A 17421-nucleotide genomic window follows, 5' to 3' on the forward strand; every position below is an offset into this window, starting at 1 on the left:
AGCGTGTTTACACGCTCTCAATACTTGAACAATTGGCTGTGTAAATATGGAAGCATTAGCCTATCTATTATATTAGCTATACCTGCCATTACAAAACATATAAAGCTTATCTAGTTCGGTTGTTCATAATATCATATATAAAAGTGTATAAAAAACATTCGAGATGCGACAAAAAGCAAGAATTGTGCGACACAAACAACATGTCCATGTTGCATATAACAAACCGTGTATAAATATTAATATATGAATATAAATATGTATATATATATATATATATAATATATGTATGTAAGGATTAGTACATATTCTTTTTAAGGCGCTGCCGATGCAGCAGAGCACGCGCTGGCACTGGAGGTTGCGTCGTACGCGGTGCTATCATCGTTGTTATCTTTACTTGCCTGGAGCAATGCCTGCAGAGATTTGATGCATTGCTTCGATCCATCCATTGCCTCATTGGACAACTGTAAATAAGTTGGTTAATTAGTTTGCATGACTATATTAAATATATTGACAAATCGCACCATTGTAAAATTAAGAAAACCATGAGGCAAGCCTTCAAGTATATCTAAATGTACTTGCCCACCCAGGCGCTTCAGTTTTTTGGCAAGCATAACGCAGTCATCAAGGCAAGGATCCATGTTTAGCGTCTGCAAGAATTATAAATAATGGTTAATTCAGCTATATATTTCGCTCTAATCGTTACTTACTAGTATTCTGGTCTCTGGTAATTGGGAGAGCCATTCGTCGCTGGCCCAGTATGGGGACAGAAATGGATCTTTGGGTACATCAAAGGCAAACTCTTCGCTGGGACTGCGGGCAATTAAAGCATCTAAATTGCGAACATCTTGGGGACCAGGCATAGCGGTGCTATGTATCTCATACGATTGGGTGCAGCGATTAATTATATTGTTAACAGCCTCTTGTAACCGACCAGGCAAAGTATCTACAATAATCTCACGACCTGTCTCAATTATAATGTTTTCCTCGGAGTTGCTGTTCTTGTGTCCATTGGCCAGTGGCAATTGCGCAGTTGTTGTCGTGTTATCCTCCGTGGCTTCTATAGTAGCCGTGTCAATCAGATACTTATCTAGAAAATTGTCAATATAGGCGGCAGATTCGGCATCTTTTGGTATTTCTGCAGAGATTTCAATCGGGTAATGTTCGATGGGTTGCGAGTCATCTTCGAATGACACACAGGAGCTATTGTCGCTATTGTCAGTGCTGGGCAGCTCTGTACGCTCTACCGTTTGACTGTGATAAGAGGCACTGGCAAATGTGTCGCTACTTTCATCTTCATCCGAACGATTGAGTGGCTCTAGCGGCGTCAATGGGCTTTTCGCCGTTGAAGTGCGTCGACTGGAATTCATGCTTTGTGTCAGCTTCTCCGCTTCCGCCATGGGCGCCTGTGCGTTGCGTATTTCCTCCAGCTGCTCCACATGCTTGGCATTCTCCTGCATCATTTCATTGGAAGGTGCCGCGTATGCGCGTAGGCAGCGCATCATAAAACCAAAGGGCAGCAACGGATCCATTAGACACAGCATCCTCGCCGGACTGGGCACAAAACTAACTAAGGTGGGGCAATAGGCCAGAAACAGACCATCTGGCACTCGCACATTCTGCTCAATGCACTTGAGTGCCAAGCCAATGGAGAGATTCGCGCCCGCTGAATCACCAGCACATATAACACGCTCTGCTGTAGTACCCAGATGTTCTGCGTTGTTTAGCAACCAGCAGTAGGCGTAGTAAACTTCCTGCAATGCACGTGGAAAGGGTGCCTCCGGTGCCAGACTGTAGTCCACTGAGAGTATAGGCACATCCAGCGCCACAGCCCAGTCGCGCAGATATAGCTCATGTGACTTTGATGATTGCGCCACGAAACCGCCGCCGTGGCAGTGAAATAATATTGACTTAGAAGGTGCCGATGGGCGACGCCAGCCACGATAACGTCCTTCACCGAGCATACCAGCTCGTCGCTTCGCACTGAGCAGGCGCACCGAAACCGGCAGCCCAGGTCCTAAATGTGCACTGGGCACGGGTATATCAACGAAATGCAGTTCATTCTCGGTGTCAGACGTGTTATCTGTTTGCTGCACACGTGCTGGCAAACGAAGGGGCTCGGCGGGTAATTCAATAGTGCGATTAACTTTGATGGAGCTGCCCACAATGCTGGGAAGCTTGTGCATTAGCTCCGATTCGGCAAGAAACCAGAATGACTTGCAAAAATCTATTTTCGCATTCTGCGAAATGTTTACAATGCGTCTGGCGCGTAATTCCGGATTCATAAGATATTTACCGCTCGACCAGAGGCTGCGAGTTGTTTTTAACAGCGAGCTACTACTATTGTCTGTTTGCGAGTAATACGTTTCCGAGTAGCTAGCCATGCCAATGCCTAGAAAGCGGAGCACGCCACGTATTGAGTCGCCATACTGAAAACCCAAGCAGCGGCCATAGAAACAATACTGATTGATGGTGTCGCCCAACTCGAAGAGCTGTTCAGCCGTATGCCGACCGCTGGCAAGCAGATCGCCTGTATTCACCGACCATTGGCGCAGTATCAACAGATACTGTAAGCAGGTGCAGATCGAACAGAGCAACTGGGAGCAGGCCTCTACCTCCTTCATATAGAACTTTTTGCGAAAGAAAAGTGTGCCGCGAGTGGCAAGCAGATGCTGGCAAATGTCGAGTCCATGTTTAATGCAGGCATTAGTTACGTAGATAAAGCTACGATATCCGTTGCCCGGTGTCAATTCGTCAAAATCATATTCGTGAGCAAATAACTCGATTTGCGACACCAGTCGATTCGCAAGAACTATGAAATCTTGCCAGGCAATGTGTGCGGCATGCAACCGTTGTCCATATTCAGTGTGATCCTTGGCGAAGAATGCGGCATGTTCCTGACAATTGGCGTACAATTTGAGATAGGTAGGCTGAAAATCGGCGGGTGTAGGAGTGGGCGTGACTGTTTGTGCTGATATTACTTTTCCATTAAGCTCGTCCTTCGACCGAGCCAACTTGATGTTATGTTCAAAGTGTGCAGTTGGCTTTGGAGACCGATTGCCCACCTCAGATGCTTCCACTGCGATCATTGCGGAGCTAAAAAATCGACGAAAGAATATATATTAATTAATTACACATATGATCTACTTAAATTGTAAATTAATATATTTGGTTTATAGTGTAGACTTCAACAGTAGAGAGCTTACTAACTAGCAGCTTAACAACTTTCACTTTACAAACTACGCAATATCCAATTTTGAGTTTTTAATTACTACACTGTAGATCTTTCACTTGCATACCCTAAATGAAATCCGGGAGTGCGAAGCTTACAGCTTTTATTCACTTAATAGCTACTTTACTTCATGGCTAACACATTTTATTTAAAGTCATCTAATTAAACTTCTATTTAAATTCAGCAATCCAAATATATTTGTATGTAATAGTGTTGACTAGTGTATTTTCCGCTTGAACAAGTTTATAATGTTAATGATTCATTTTATTATGATTATTCATCTATTGTTCTCAGTTTTCTATTTTAAATTGTAATTAGCCAAATAAACTTCTTTGTGTATATTATAGTACCATTCCAATCAGCTTAACCAAGTGGGTAACCCAAAAACAATCACAACAACTAACCACAAATAATAAAGCAGAACCAGTTCAGTCTCAGCTGATCAGTTCCAGGTTAACCAACAAATGAGTTTGTATTTTCCAGCACTGATTCAAAGCATCGATATATCGATAGCATAACTCATAACATCACACTAATTTTATTTCGCAACAGAATCATCGGATCAGTGCACTGCATTTGCCGCAGCTTATTGTTCATTTACATTTTTAGTAAATGTAAACGTTTTAGTACTCAAATTAAAATAATGTACGTAAGGGCTGAGTGAGTGTTAGAAAAATAGTATACGCAATCATGAGTGTCAGCATCGTGCAGTACTATGGCGCGCAGACGAGCAAATGTGGCTATTGTGCGGGCACAAACTGCAGCAAATCGCACGGTAAGTGTGCTATACAGAATATTACTTCCAACATGCTTATTTCTTTGTGTATGCGTCATGCAGGTATGCATGCATATCGTTTAGCCTGCGAAGACTACCAAGACCTGATCGATCGCGGCTGGCGACGCTGCGGCAATTATTGTTATAAACCGCAAAACGACAAAACCTGCTGCCCCTGCTACACGATTAAGTGCGATGCTCTGGAGTTCAAACTGACGAAGTCCAATAAACGCATTTTGCGGCGCATGAATAAATTTCTGCGGGATGGGAAGCGTGAGCCGAACGAAGAGCATCAAACGCCGGGTCAACCTAAAAATGGTGATGGCGATGACGTTGCTGTGTTGAGCAATGTGAACGAGTCTCAACCCCAGATACCTGATAAGAAGCCTTCAATAATCAATGTGGAGCATGTTGAGAGCTTAGTACAAGCGCGTGTCGAACAAATAAATAGTGAGAACGACATTCAAGTGGCAGGCGACCCATCGGCGTCCTTGTTAGCAAGCAACAAAATAAAAGGTAGGCACTAACATATTTTTAATATAATATGCAATGCTTAATTATATTTTCATTTAGGCCTTGCACCCAACTTGAATCCTCCACGCAAGAAGGCGAAGCAAATGCGCCTCGAGCGCAGGCAAGCCAAACTGGGTGTCCCGCATGAACCGCCACAGCTACAACAACAGCCAAAAATGCAGGAGAAGAGCTTGAAAGATTTTCTATCGGCTCCCAGGGAAACTGATAAGCATAAATTAAAGGTATGTATGTAAGCAAAAAAAAAAGCAAAATCGCTATTCAAATATAATCGTAGACAGCTCGTGATAAGCTCAGGCAAATCATAATATACTCTACTTAACTATGTCGAGCTGCATTCTGGTTTGTCTGTAAGCAAGTGTCCCTTGACAAATGTGTACACATTGCATCCGCTTGTAAAACTGTGTGTGTGTGTGTGTGTGTTAACATTCTTTTTATTGTAAATAGATAGTTATATGTTTCGTATTACGCGTGTCCCATTTATGTCCCTTTTATGTACACACATCGTATTTGTGCTATTTGTTGCAGATCGCTTTGGTCGCTGCCTCAGATACACAGCGCACTTGTACAGATGCAGTATTCGCATTGTATCGCAAATATCAATTAGTCATACACAATGATAATCCTGCACGCCTAACATTAGATAGCATGCGGCGGTTTTGGGTTAAATCGCCCCTAAAGGTAATTTTAAATGACTTTCTTTTTTCTTCTTTTATAAATTTGACTACAGCTGCGTTTGGTGAATGTCGATGGCGAAGAATTTAAGCGCACGTTACCGCAAAGCTATGAGCTGTATAAGAAGTATCAGATTGCTATACACCATGATCCACCCAAAAATATGAAAGCGTACCAGGAACATCTGCAACACTCGCCCATTAAGGTTGCTAATTAATCAAATAAGAAATGTTTAATTATAAAATACAATAACTATAAAGATCATAAGACAATTCTAATCTGAGTGTTGGCTTTACTTACAGCACAAAAAAATTGAAGGTTCACCGGACGTGGGCTTTGGTTCTTTTCATCAGCAATATTGGCTGGATGGCAAGTTGATCGCTGTTGGGGTGATTGATATATTGCCAGGCTCCGTTAGTTCAGTTTACTTTTTTTACGATCCTGACTATAGCTTTTTATCCTTAGGCACATATGGTTCTTTAAGGTAAGTTTGAAGTGTAGCCCTTTGAAGTAAAAATTATTGATATATTTATTGATTTTTAGGGAAATCGACTTGGTGCAAACAATTGCCGAGCGAGTACCAGCTTTAAAGTATTACTATATGGGCTTTTACATACACTCATGTCCTAAGATGCGTTACAAAGGCAAATTGTCTGCCTCTTATCTACTCTGCCCAGAGACTTACGTATGGCTCCCCTTAACGGACGGTAGCTAGCTAATTGTTGATTATTAAATATTTATACTTGCATTATATTATGATATTGTATTTTGTATTTTGTTAGACATGCGCAAAAAACTCGACGAGAAAAAGTATCATCGCTTAAATCCGGATGCCTCAGCAAAGGATGTGAATGAGTTTTTAAATCAGCATTTAAATGATGTAATGCTGCTAGATACCCCTCAGACCTGCGTCAGCTACCGTAACTTCATACAAGTAAATAACTTTTTGTTTATTGCCAGCACATCAAAAAATACTTTCCCCTTTTTTGCTTTTGTTGACAGCTAACTGGCATTGATGGCAACCGCGATGCGATTATCGAGTACAGCAAACTCGTGGGTAGAGTATGTGCACAGCGCATGCTTTATGTGAATATGTCTTGAAGGGCATTTTGTTGACGAGCTACTATTGTACAAGAATTCATTAATCTTTGCGCCTATATTCATTTATCACGCAATTAAGCTAAATATACCTTAACTAAGTAGTGCAAAATTATGTCATTCAAATGTTTTAGTGTGTTTTTTAATGCTTCACATGCTGCTGTATCACTAAAAAAAATTAAAAGCAGAGAAATGTTGAGCGAAAATATATTAATAAAATATTAAACCAGTTTTAATCGATGCAGCCAAACGGGGGGCTTGGTAAAACAAATACTATACAAATAAAAATATATGTTTTCTTACTGGAAATATTTTAGATAAAAGAGAGCACGAACACTAAGCAAATTAGCAGCTTTTATCAGAAACTCATCGCAGCTTATCTGCAGGCAGCTAAATGCATCAATAAAATTAATTATCTGACAACACAGGCGCCCGCTCTGGTTAGTTTCCAGCTTCTACTCGTATTTGTCACGAGCATTTATAATGTTTATCAAAATCTCTCAGCATGTTTAGATGTTGGTAAGGAAGCTGACAAGTGCGAGTGCTTCAAGTTGAGGCTGCGTATCTCTTTAATGACATTCGAATATAAACGAATATCTAATTTAACGACTATGGAATACTCTAATTACTCAGTTAGCAGAGGCACAGTTAATTTCATTTAGATAAACTCGTCATAGGTAGGTGAGCACTACAATTGAAATGTGATGTGAATGCTTTAATAAAGTTCCCAAAATTTTTAGGTTGAAAAAATAAATTAAATTAAGCCTCGCTAATATTGTAATTTAACGCTCGCTTGTCAAATTTGCGAGCATTTGTCAAACGCGCTAATTAAAAAACAAAAACATTTTTATCATTATTTAGCCAAGCTGATGACCGTTTTTGGCAACACTGAACGTGCGGCTTTTTGCTGTTGTTAAGCACAATATATACTTAATGCTTCCACGAGTTAAGGTATATATTATAATAATAATAATAAATTATTAAATTCCGCCTCAATGTAATCATTAATCATGTGATTTATAATACTCACTACTGTGAAGGGTATTCGCAAGTCAGCTATCTGAGTTCGTGTTGATTTTGGGATATTTCTTTTGTTAGCGATTCATAGGTATGCTAAAAATTTACATAATTTTGAATTATAATTTTTTAATTACCAAAGCAAACACCGCGGCGCGTGTTGTTGCTTGCTTTTTTTTAAGTCAGGATTGTGAAGAATCTAGAAATTGATTTTATAAAAAAAAAAATATTTATGACTTAAGCTCAGTCTTTGTTGCAATAAAATCACGAATTCGTCAATATTTTAAACTCATAAATTCTCTGTAGTGCAATAAAACACGCGATTTTTTGAGTTTTTTGTCCAGCGCGCTATCAAAACAAAGCTAGAGCAAGCTAGAGACTATCAGAGAGAGGGAGAGAGAGAGAGAGCGAGAGAATAGCTGCTAGCGTCGCAGTCAACAACAATTTAAATAATTTTTAACCGTTTATTTTGTTTTAGCATTGGTCGAGGTTTTGCTTAAAACGTCGTCTCTGTCGCCGCTGCCGCTGCTGTTGCCGCTGGCGTTGCCGTTGCCGTTGCCGTTGCCGTCAGGCCATCGCACATAAGTTAAGTGAAGTATATATGCCATTGGCTGTTGCCGATTTAGCTTCATTCGTTACGCGGCATTCTCAGCTGTAGCACCTGGCATCCAGTCCAGTAACTCCCAAGCCCAAAATATATATATATATAATTACATATATATAGCTAGTGGCAAATCGGGCGCTGAACGCGTACCCAAATTGTGAGTGTAGAGAAGTGCGTGTGTGTCATCATTACTTAATGTGAAAATAAACAATTTGGCTCAATTGCGAAAGGACTGAAACAAAAGAAAGCTAAACAAAAAACTAGCATTTAGTTGCAATCTCTCTGACCGGTGTCATGGAAAAATTTCTTGCATGCCATTTAAAGTGTACCAAGTAAACAAGATGTTTTGCTCTTGTATCGAAGATCGTAGTGTTTAATCAGTTTACAAGTGGGACAAGTGCAACCAGCTCTCAGAGATGAGCACAAATGGCAGGCAAGGAATCAGTTAGCTGGAAAGGAGCTAAAGAACTGAGAGCCTTGGCGCCAGTTGAGATGCTTAGAGCACAGATCACAGCCCAGTTACCAAATGGAAGCCAATCACACGATTTCAATTTTTATTTTTTGCTTTTGGTTTTATTTTAAGTATTTCTCATCTATTTAGAGCTGCGTGTTTCTATTTGCGTTAATATATGCACTTCAGTTATAAATCGGAATTTCAAATAGCAACTGGTTTGTGTTGTTGGCGTGATATTTGTATTTTTTTAAATGCATTTGACCAATATTTTTCTATCGAATTTCATTCTGCACGTTGCTGTTTTTAATTTATAAATCGCGTTTCAGATGTGCCATGCTTATGCAACACAGTCAAATGGATTTGGAAATTTCTAGCTGTTTTTTTCCGAATTCTTTAGCATTTTTTACTTGTTAATTTGCTGGAAAAAACATCGTTTTCTTTTTCGTAACGTGCCATTTTTCACATTGATTTTGCATTAATCAAGCTGCTAATTATATGATCAATTATTTTGACTACTTCGCACAAACAGTGCTACGATTTTATTTTGTGTACCATGTAATTGCGGGTTGTGCAAATAGGTTTTTTATTTCGAAAGTTAATTATAACGTGCAAAAATGTGATTCCATGGGTATTAGTGCAATGTGTTAAATTCGATTTGGTTGTGGAGAGTACGTAACAACTATGTATAAATCAAATCAAATCGTATACGACAGCTCCAGGTGGGAGTGCCCGACAAGCAAATACCCTGAGCACCGAGTCAAGCACCTCTTGCAAGCATTCTGGCTCACACACACACACACACGTCTATTGACACGCATGCCGCTCGCCTCGCATTTTACGCCCACGCCATGCTTCTTCTTCCCTAGCCTTTGAAGAAATGTGCTATTGAATAACTTCGCTGTTAACTGTTTCATTCATGAAGTGGCAAAACTTTCTAATTACAAAACTCAATGGGGAAATGGGGAGAGGAATACAAAATCTGGGGTATTTGATATCTGTGTGGGAATGGATATTGTTGCTCGAGATGTGTTCGAATAACTGAAGCACGATATAGTTAAGTGTAAATGCTATTCATTACTTGATCTGCGCTTGCTTTAGCAGGGCCTCTATACAACTTTTTAAGGATTCAGGCATCCATAAGATAAGTAGTCAGATGCGAATTTGTAGATCTACTAATCAGTTATATACATCGCTGGCTACACCTGCATCAGCAGAGCTAATATACCCTGCATACGCATGTTCAATGCGTTCGTAGTACAATAAAGCAAGAATAACTACACCTAACTGGCTCATTACACATATTTCAATTTTATGTGAGATACGGTTCATTGCCACTGAATTAACCACAGTGCACGATAGCCAAGCAAACTGACTAAAACCAATTTGTTTAAAATGCTCTTTTCAAAAGCCAAGCCAACAGAGAGAAAGAGAGGGAGAGAGAGAGAGAGAAGGAGAGGGAGAGCGAGAGAGAGAGCAAGTGAAAGATATAAACTACCAAACCATGTCAATTGTGAGCTCATGTCTTATGTAAATGGTTTAAGCACGCGTGCTATGGATATATAATATGTTATATATTCATTGGTATAGGTATTATGTTTCTATACAGCGCACCGGCCATCCACAGCTAACGGTTTGATTGTGCTCTTTGGCCAAGATCCAACACTGATATCGTGATATCACAGACCCCCATCGTTTGATGCATGTTTTTGTTTTCGCAGCCAGTAAATCAAATCAGTATGGCCCAATAAATATCGTGTATTGCAGCAACAGTTCATGCATAGGTCCAAAACTATATTATTTTGTTACTTTACAGCTAATTGAAGATTAAGCTAACTTTAATGAGTGCCATTTAGCCAGGCCTCTTTATCAGGCGACCATGCCCGATCGTATATTTTATAATAATGATTTTTTTTGCCTTGCCCTCGTCATATAATATCATAAATTTCTGAGCTGATTTTATAAAGCCAGGTAAAAATGACGCCTTATCAAGCCACGCTCCCGATTAGCTAATTAGACACACTCTCAAACTCAACTATACGATAAAGTCGCAGTCCGTGCAGGTCTTTGTTTCTGATCGTAAATATACGAACAAGTGTAATGACTGCGGTTGCTAACTGTCTGCTATAATTAGGGTCTGAGGTAGCTAATGGAGTTCCAGCCCTATACATATATACATTTTAAAAGCTGACTCAAAGCACTGTAAAACAGATTTCTTAAACTAATTGTTTCTATAAATTAAAAAGCAAATTTATTTGTGCTGATTCATGATATCCTAACTCACTGAAAATGGCTAAGCGAGGTGCAATGAGTGGTTATCGAGGACATGAGCTACCTCATAGAGTGTTTGAGAATTGATAAGGATGAACAGATAGTCCTATCTATCTGGGTTTTTGTCAGTGTATCCTTTCGTATTATAAGAGCTAGGCTCTTGGAATCCCACACATACTTCAACTATGTCACATATCACCTATCGTACGTTCTAGAATCATCAAATTTGGTTTTAAGATTTTCTCAAAATATACATAATGGATACTATCAGCCATTCCCCTCGAAATCTAAATCAAGACGAAAAGAGAGAAAGTTGCCCATATTTATATAAAGTAGATTTTGCTATTCAGCAGCTTGGCATGGGGTTCAGGGTCTGATCATTAGCGAACAGATCGTGTTTCCTTGTTATTTTTTGGAAACAGAAGCGTTAAATCAGTAAACAGTTTCTATTTCATATTATGCAATACACGCTTGATATAGAGATTAATATATACATATAATAATATTTTATAAACTTATATAATTATAATGGAATTTAAACAGCCATCGCATGTTAACAATAATATGTTTTAGTGCACACAAATGAAGCTTTTAGGATATCAACGAGATAATTAGGTGACTTAATTAACCTGCGAAGCTAATTGGCTGTATCTATAAAGTATTCATTTTAGATTCTTCTGCTGGCTTAAAGTTAAATATGGCATATCTTAAATGGCAATTCTATTTTTGGGATATACATACATAAGAACCTCATGCCTCCAATGCTAATGCAAGTCACGTCGTCGAGTGTCTATGGATAGCTTATTTATAAAATATATATAGACACGTCATAATTGCATACATTTAACTACCGATCAAGTTCGTATACCCAGAGACTGCATGGAGTTTTTATTTTTAGTGTTTTTATTGAGCTGTTGGGTTTTGCCATAACATGATAGCCCAGTATTATGGAGCTATAGCATGGGGCTATATACTTTATTAGTATAGTTAACTTTCGATTTGTGCTTTTGTTGTTCTTCAGTTTTTATTGTTATATTATTATTTGCTTTAGATTTATTCCGGTCATTGAGAACTTTGGCAAAGCCACGACGAAACCCGATTGCTTATCACAGCAAACAAACACAAAGACGTTTTTATGGGGTCCACTTAGAAGCCATTTGTATAGTTCTTGGAAATAACGGCTCGGACTGTGCCAAGAGTATAATTCCGAGATACCTGCTATTTGCCGGATTTTTTCTTATACCACGAAACTGTTGATAATAGGTAAATGTTCTTGTTTAAATTTGTGCAACAGTTAGTATCAACTGTCAACCAATAACAGCAGATCGTATTCTATATGGTATAGTATTCGATATATATAGTAGGTCATTCTTGACAAGACTCGCTCTAACACGATATAAACGTTTCCTTTTTGGCTTCCATCTTTGCAGCTAATTCAGATCAAGTTCATGTTAACCTTGAGATATCTCTCGAAATAAATTCAAATCAAACTTATTTGACCTAAAAGGTCATTAATTTTGGTCTATTGATTATGTATGAAGCGTAGTGCTTGAATGTATAAATAGTTACCCACCTGTTGGATATAAATATATATACATATACACATTATCATGGCTTACTCAAGACTTGGAAATTTATAAAATTAATTTCACAAAAGTAAATTAATGACGATTGCTTATGAGCTGAACTTGTGGGCAAGGATATGACCAAGAGTGCTTACAACAGCATTTCATCCTTGTATTCAGGGTATTAACTAGTCGGACATTGCCACTTTAGCTTGCTTGCTAATAAATTGTGAATGATTTACAAATCAGCTGTTATATATCAGGCGACTATGGCTCGTAAATTTACTTTTTAAGTTAGCTGAGATTTGTTCAATTTTCGAAATAAATGTCAAAGCAGCTGTTATGAATGTGTGTGAAATACATCAAGCAAGAGTAAAGGATGGCTCACCATAAACTTCTCATTGAGATGGACAGCCTTGAGTGTCAGCTGCCAAAATGATGCTAGAAGTGAGAGAGACGTCAATTGAAAATTCTGAAAATTTCAGAAACTCAATTAAAATGTATTACAATTTATTGCACATGAGTGTGTACCTGGCTAACAGCTGTACTTAACCCTGTCTGACTAATATTTACACACGTAAATTAGACGAGGCTAAATGCCAATTGGCGAACTGCATGTGCAATATTGTGAGTGGCTTTCAAACAGCTGTCCAAATTGTATCCAATATTCGAATTCGACGTGCCAAGGGCGTCATTATACACTCACACACGAACACCACTCCTGTCAAGCGTTTATGCATTTGCAAATGCAATTCTAGATCTTTTTTGTTTTCGTTTTATTTTTTTATTTTTTTTTGGGATTGTATCTGTACAGTTTTGTATTGGAATAATTTTGAAAAACTATTTAGTGTGGCGTGTTTGGGTGCAATTACCTTATCAAAAGGCTGCTGCAATGGCCACAATGACAGTCAGCTAACTAAAATATATATGTATACACACATAAATCAAGAATTAAATCAAAAACACTTTAAAAAGTTCATGACAACTTTTTGATACTGCGATTTGTCATGTTCATAACTCAATTTGGCTTGAATGCTGCTCACGTGCCTGGCCAAAATGGTAACTGAGACGTGCTTAAACTGTTTGTCAAATAACAATAATCACATATCTCTTTGATGTCGGAAATATAGATATGGTAACTGTATTCAGATGACACGTGTAAACCAAGTTGTGCTAAAAACCCGACTAAGAGATATACTAATAATTTCGTGTTAGATGCCGAACGCTTAGGTATTTCCCTTTCCTCCAAACAGGGAAATCAAATTTCATAAGTTCACTCTTGTTTGTTATTTGAATTGAAAATTATGAGATCTGGGTTTCGCAACACAATGGATGCTAAGTGTCGCTCAATGAATCGTGAAGAATTCATTTAGAATAATCTTTAGAATTCATTTAGTTAGATCGGTCCATAACAACTTGACTGGGGCATTCGAGTTTTGTGGAGCTCGTTAAGCGTAGCGTCGGCACGCTTTGAGACCTAAATCTAAAAAAAAATTAAAAAGCTCGTGTGAATACCCTATAAATGTAATTGTTTTTCTTTTTAAATAACATTTTGAAATATTTAGTTGCATGCAATAAAACGGGGAAGTTTCTTTGTTTGCACTTCGAAATACCCAATGAATACGCAGAATCGAATATGTATTGGTCACTTGATGTAATATTCATTAAATATATATCTCAGCTCTAAAACCTGAACGCAGGTGACAGAAAAAATCCAAAAAACAAAAGTGAAAAAATTACATAAATCCGCATTCTCACTTCACGATAAATTTTTGCACTTATTCAAACTTAAAGCAATTTGATTACGACTTCCCTCCGGCTTAATGCATAATGATAATAAAGTGTTTAACCGTTTCCTCTTATCGTTTTTCAGTTGATATTGACGTGTGGCACAGCAGCAAAGGCAACAACAACACGTCAAAATGGCTGTTGTCCCCTTCTGTAAGTACACACACGCATACAAGCAAAAAATTATGGTCTCATAAATAAGTTTCACGTGCAAAAATTCTGAACTGTCAGCTTAATGAGACGTTTAAATATTGAGCGTTGCGCATGCGCCGTTAATAAGAGGCTCTATCTAAAAACTGCGAAATATAGTTGAAGTTGACAGAGCTAAGATACGCCGCTAATTGCTCTCAAGCTCACGCCAAATGCTAGACCGAATTGAATTTGGTAAATAAATAAATAAAAAAAATATATAAAAATATAGCAGCAATAAACAAGAGCTTGCGTGCGGCACTTTCGACTGCCTAATACTTTGGAGTCAATCGATAAAAGAGCTTTAAATAAGATTTGGCCTATAGTTAGCAAAAATTATTATAGTGTACTATATAAATATTATATAGATTATATATATATTACATATAACATATTTGAGAATTTGTTTAAAACTCTTAAAGATATACATTTTTCCGTCAAGCTTACCTACTTCTCGATTATGAAGATTTTTTTAGTCTATATTTATATATTATATTTATATATATATATTATATGTATTTATATATTATATCTATATATTTATAATAAAGCAATCTGTTGTATATTTTTGAAAGAAAACTCATCAGCAATTGTGGTTACCTTTAAGTCTAACAAAAATATACCTTTTGCTCTTAAAACTAGATAGTAGAAAAATTTGTCTGCACTACGTTTTCAAGATTTTAGGCAGATTATCAGTTGCATGAAAGATTCTTTTAAATTCCAATTTTAAATGTATCTTTTTCTCTGGCATAGTTTTGCTCAAAAAGTTTAAAAAGTTTAATTAAAAAAAAAAGAAGTAAATTGTTGTTTTAAACACTAAATAAGAGTAATAGAAATTAAAAAATTAAACAAATAACAATTAAAGTCAATTTCTCTTTTTAACACTAAATATTAGTAGAACATCAAGAGTCAAGCCAATATCCCCCATCGATTGTAGCAATCGATCATTATTTGTAAACAATATTTGTTTTTATTTGACAGTTTATGTGCCAAAGCGCGTGATTGTGGCCATAATGTTGTTCATGATGTGCCTCATCAATTATATGATGCGCGTCAATCTGTCCATTAATATCATTGCCATGGTTACGGATCGGGATGAGAACGGAACACTCGTGGAGCAGCCAGATGTGAGTGTTAGGCAGTCGTAGATCTTCCTTCTCATAACTCACTATTGCTAACCTTGATATAGTATGGCGTGCGCTACGACTGGTCCCAGCAGGATCAGGCCCTGCTGCTGGGTGGCTATTTCTATGGCTATATGATCACCTCGTTACCGGGCGGCACTCTGGCCGAGATGCTCGGTGGTCGCAATGTGGCTGGATATAGTTGCCTGCTGGGCGCCTTACTAACCGCTCTGACACCTGCTGCCGCTGCCTGGGACAAATACGCCGTCTTTGCCCTGCGCTTTCTTATTGGCCTCGTGTCGGGTGTCGTCTATCCGTGCTGTCACAATTTGGTCTCAAAGTGGTCTCCGCCGGATGAGAAGGGAAAGTTTGTGGCCTCGCTGATGGGCGGCACATTTGGTACGGTCATCACGTGGCCACTGTGCGGCCTCATCATTGAAGGTATTGGCTGGGCGTGGGCCTTCTATATAGTCGCTGCTTTTGTGGTAGTCGTTGTGGGCTTGTGGTTCTATTTGGTGACCGATACGCCTGCCCAGCACAGCTCCATCAGTATCAAGGAACGGGAGTATATTGAGAACAGTCTGGGCTCCACTCTAGGCAACAAGTCGGTAAGTATCAACTCGGCTTAATTCGGCTTGGCATCAAACCAATTGCTTCTCTTTCGACTTCTTCTTCGTCTAGAAATGGCCTCCATATAGCCAGTTGATCTTCTCGATGCCGTTCTGGGCGTTGACCTTGCTGCATTATGGTAGCATGTGGGGTCTCTTCTTCCTGATTACAGCCACACCAAAATTCTTAAGCGAAGTGCTTGGCTTCAATCTCTCCTCAGCAGGCTTCCTGTCCAGCTTGCCACACATTGCACGCCTATTGGCTGCCTTTGGCTTTGGGTCCGTTGCGGATTGGATTCGACGCAAGGGCTGGTGGACGCTTACGTTCACTCGCAAGTTCTTCTGCATTCCTTGTAAGTCGAGCACTAAATTTTCTCTTGCATATGTATTGAATCTCCCATTTGTCCATAGCTCACATCTTGCCTGGCATTATGCTCATCGTATTGGCGTTCTGCGGTCGCGATCCTTACGTGTGTGTGGCCATAATGACCATTTCGCTGGGCTTCAACGGTGCTGCGACTTCCACCAATTTGGCCAACTCTCAGGATCTGGCGCCCAACTTTGCGGGCACCATGTACGGCATCATCAATTGCCTGGGCACCACACCGGGCATCTTCTCGCCACTGATTGTGGCCGCATTTACCCAAAACAAGGTGCGACAAATACCATAGAATATCTGAATTTCTTGCAATTAATCCTCTTTTTTTTGTAGAACACCATCGATGAATGGTTCTGGATATTTGTGATTGGCGCCGCGGCCTACATTTTACCTGCCATATTTTTCTGGGTTTTTGGCTCGGGAAAGATACAAAAATGGAATGAGGTGCAAACCACCGAACCTAAGGAAGATGTTGTCAATACAAAGTTGTAGTTTGTGCCTTGGCAATCTGCTGTGATGTCGTAGTACTCTATATATAGCCATATAATTATGTCGTATGTACATTTGTGTATATAAGCTAATTGTACCTGTAAAGGGTGCACCAATAGCAAGTCCTATTAAACTTAATGCTGGTATTTATTATTTTGAAAGATAATTATTTTCATTTCTCATTCTTTCGTTTATGGTTTCAATAAATATTAGGTAATTACCACTAGCTTAAAATAAGTACTTCTTACTGCTTACTGCTCAAAAATAGCTATTTGTTTGTCTAATATTTTGCTTTTCCCATGAAGATCTTGGCTGCCGCTTTGTGTAAAGACCTCGTTTACTGGGTATATTAAAACCTGTCTACATAAACATATAAAACGTCAAATTGTCAATGGCCTTAGCTTTTAGTTTTTTTTTTTGGGAGGGGAAGCACTTCGACTGGTTGCGGTCTCTGCAAACGTTAATTTTTGCGCATTCAAGCAAAAAACCCCAAATTGACACAACAATTAGGTAAATGTTAATCAAAATGCACAACTGCAAACCTCGTATTTTCGTTGATGATTTTTTGTTGATAAATTAACTTTTAATAAATTAACATCATGGCCGTGCGCCTATGAAGAAACGTTGA

The 17421-nt window shown here is 38.7% G+C and overlaps 3 protein-coding genes across 8 annotated transcripts; 2 read left to right on the top strand and 1 right to left on the bottom strand.

Moving 5' to 3' along the window:
* Positions 1-276: 276 nt before the first annotated feature.
* On the bottom strand, positions 277-3691 carry LOC111593545 (hormone-sensitive lipase). Of its 5 annotated transcripts, none has more exons than XM_023306417.2 (4): positions 3634-3691; positions 708-3093; positions 522-647; positions 277-461 (listed from the first exon to the last, which is right to left on the bottom strand). In XM_023306417.2, exons 2-4 carry the CDS (start codon positions 3084-3086, stop codon positions 312-314), a joined length of 2655 nt encoding a protein of 884 aa, XP_023162185.2. In that variant the 5' UTR covers positions 3087-3093; positions 3634-3691; the 3' UTR covers positions 277-311. The 5 variants fall into 5 exon arrangements, with proteins under 5 accessions (XP_023162185.2, XP_023162160.2, XP_023162170.2 ...); XM_023306392.2 differs by having other exon boundaries at positions 3580-3648; XM_023306402.2 differs by lacking the exon at positions 3634-3691 and adding an exon at positions 3297-3440.
* Positions 3692-3748: 57 nt separating this feature from the next.
* Positions 3749-6492, top strand: LOC111593581 (arginyl-tRNA--protein transferase 1). 2 transcript variants are annotated; one of them, XM_023306448.2, is made up of 8 exons: positions 3749-4004; positions 4068-4520; positions 4578-4759; positions 5064-5216; positions 5513-5694; positions 5754-5917; positions 5993-6144; positions 6213-6492. In XM_023306448.2, exons 1-8 carry the CDS (start codon positions 3920-3922, stop codon positions 6309-6311), a joined length of 1470 nt encoding a protein of 489 aa, XP_023162216.1. In that variant the 5' UTR covers positions 3749-3919; the 3' UTR covers positions 6312-6492. The 2 variants fall into 2 exon arrangements, with proteins under 2 accessions (XP_023162216.1, XP_023162219.1); XM_023306451.2 differs by lacking the exon at positions 5064-5216 and adding an exon at positions 5266-5415 and having other exon boundaries at positions 3752-4004; positions 6213-6483.
* Positions 6493-7944: 1452 nt separating this feature from the next.
* LOC111594050 (sialin) lies at positions 7945-16949 on the top strand. Its single transcript, XM_023307168.2, has 7 exons — positions 7945-8086; positions 14090-14157; positions 15175-15320; positions 15383-15925; positions 15999-16278; positions 16337-16578; positions 16638-16949. Exons 2-7 carry the CDS (start codon positions 14139-14141, stop codon positions 16794-16796), a joined length of 1389 nt encoding a protein of 462 aa, XP_023162936.2. The 5' UTR covers positions 7945-8086; positions 14090-14138; the 3' UTR covers positions 16797-16949.
* The last annotated feature ends 472 nt before the right edge of the window (positions 16950-17421 follow it).

The sequence above is a fragment of the Drosophila hydei genome, unplaced genomic scaffold (genome assembly GCF_003285905.1).
Source record: "Drosophila hydei strain 15085-1641.00,03,60 unplaced genomic scaffold, DhydRS2 tig00000060-arrow-pilon, whole genome shotgun sequence".
NCBI classification, from domain to species: domain Eukaryota; kingdom Metazoa; phylum Arthropoda; class Insecta; order Diptera; family Drosophilidae; genus Drosophila; species Drosophila hydei.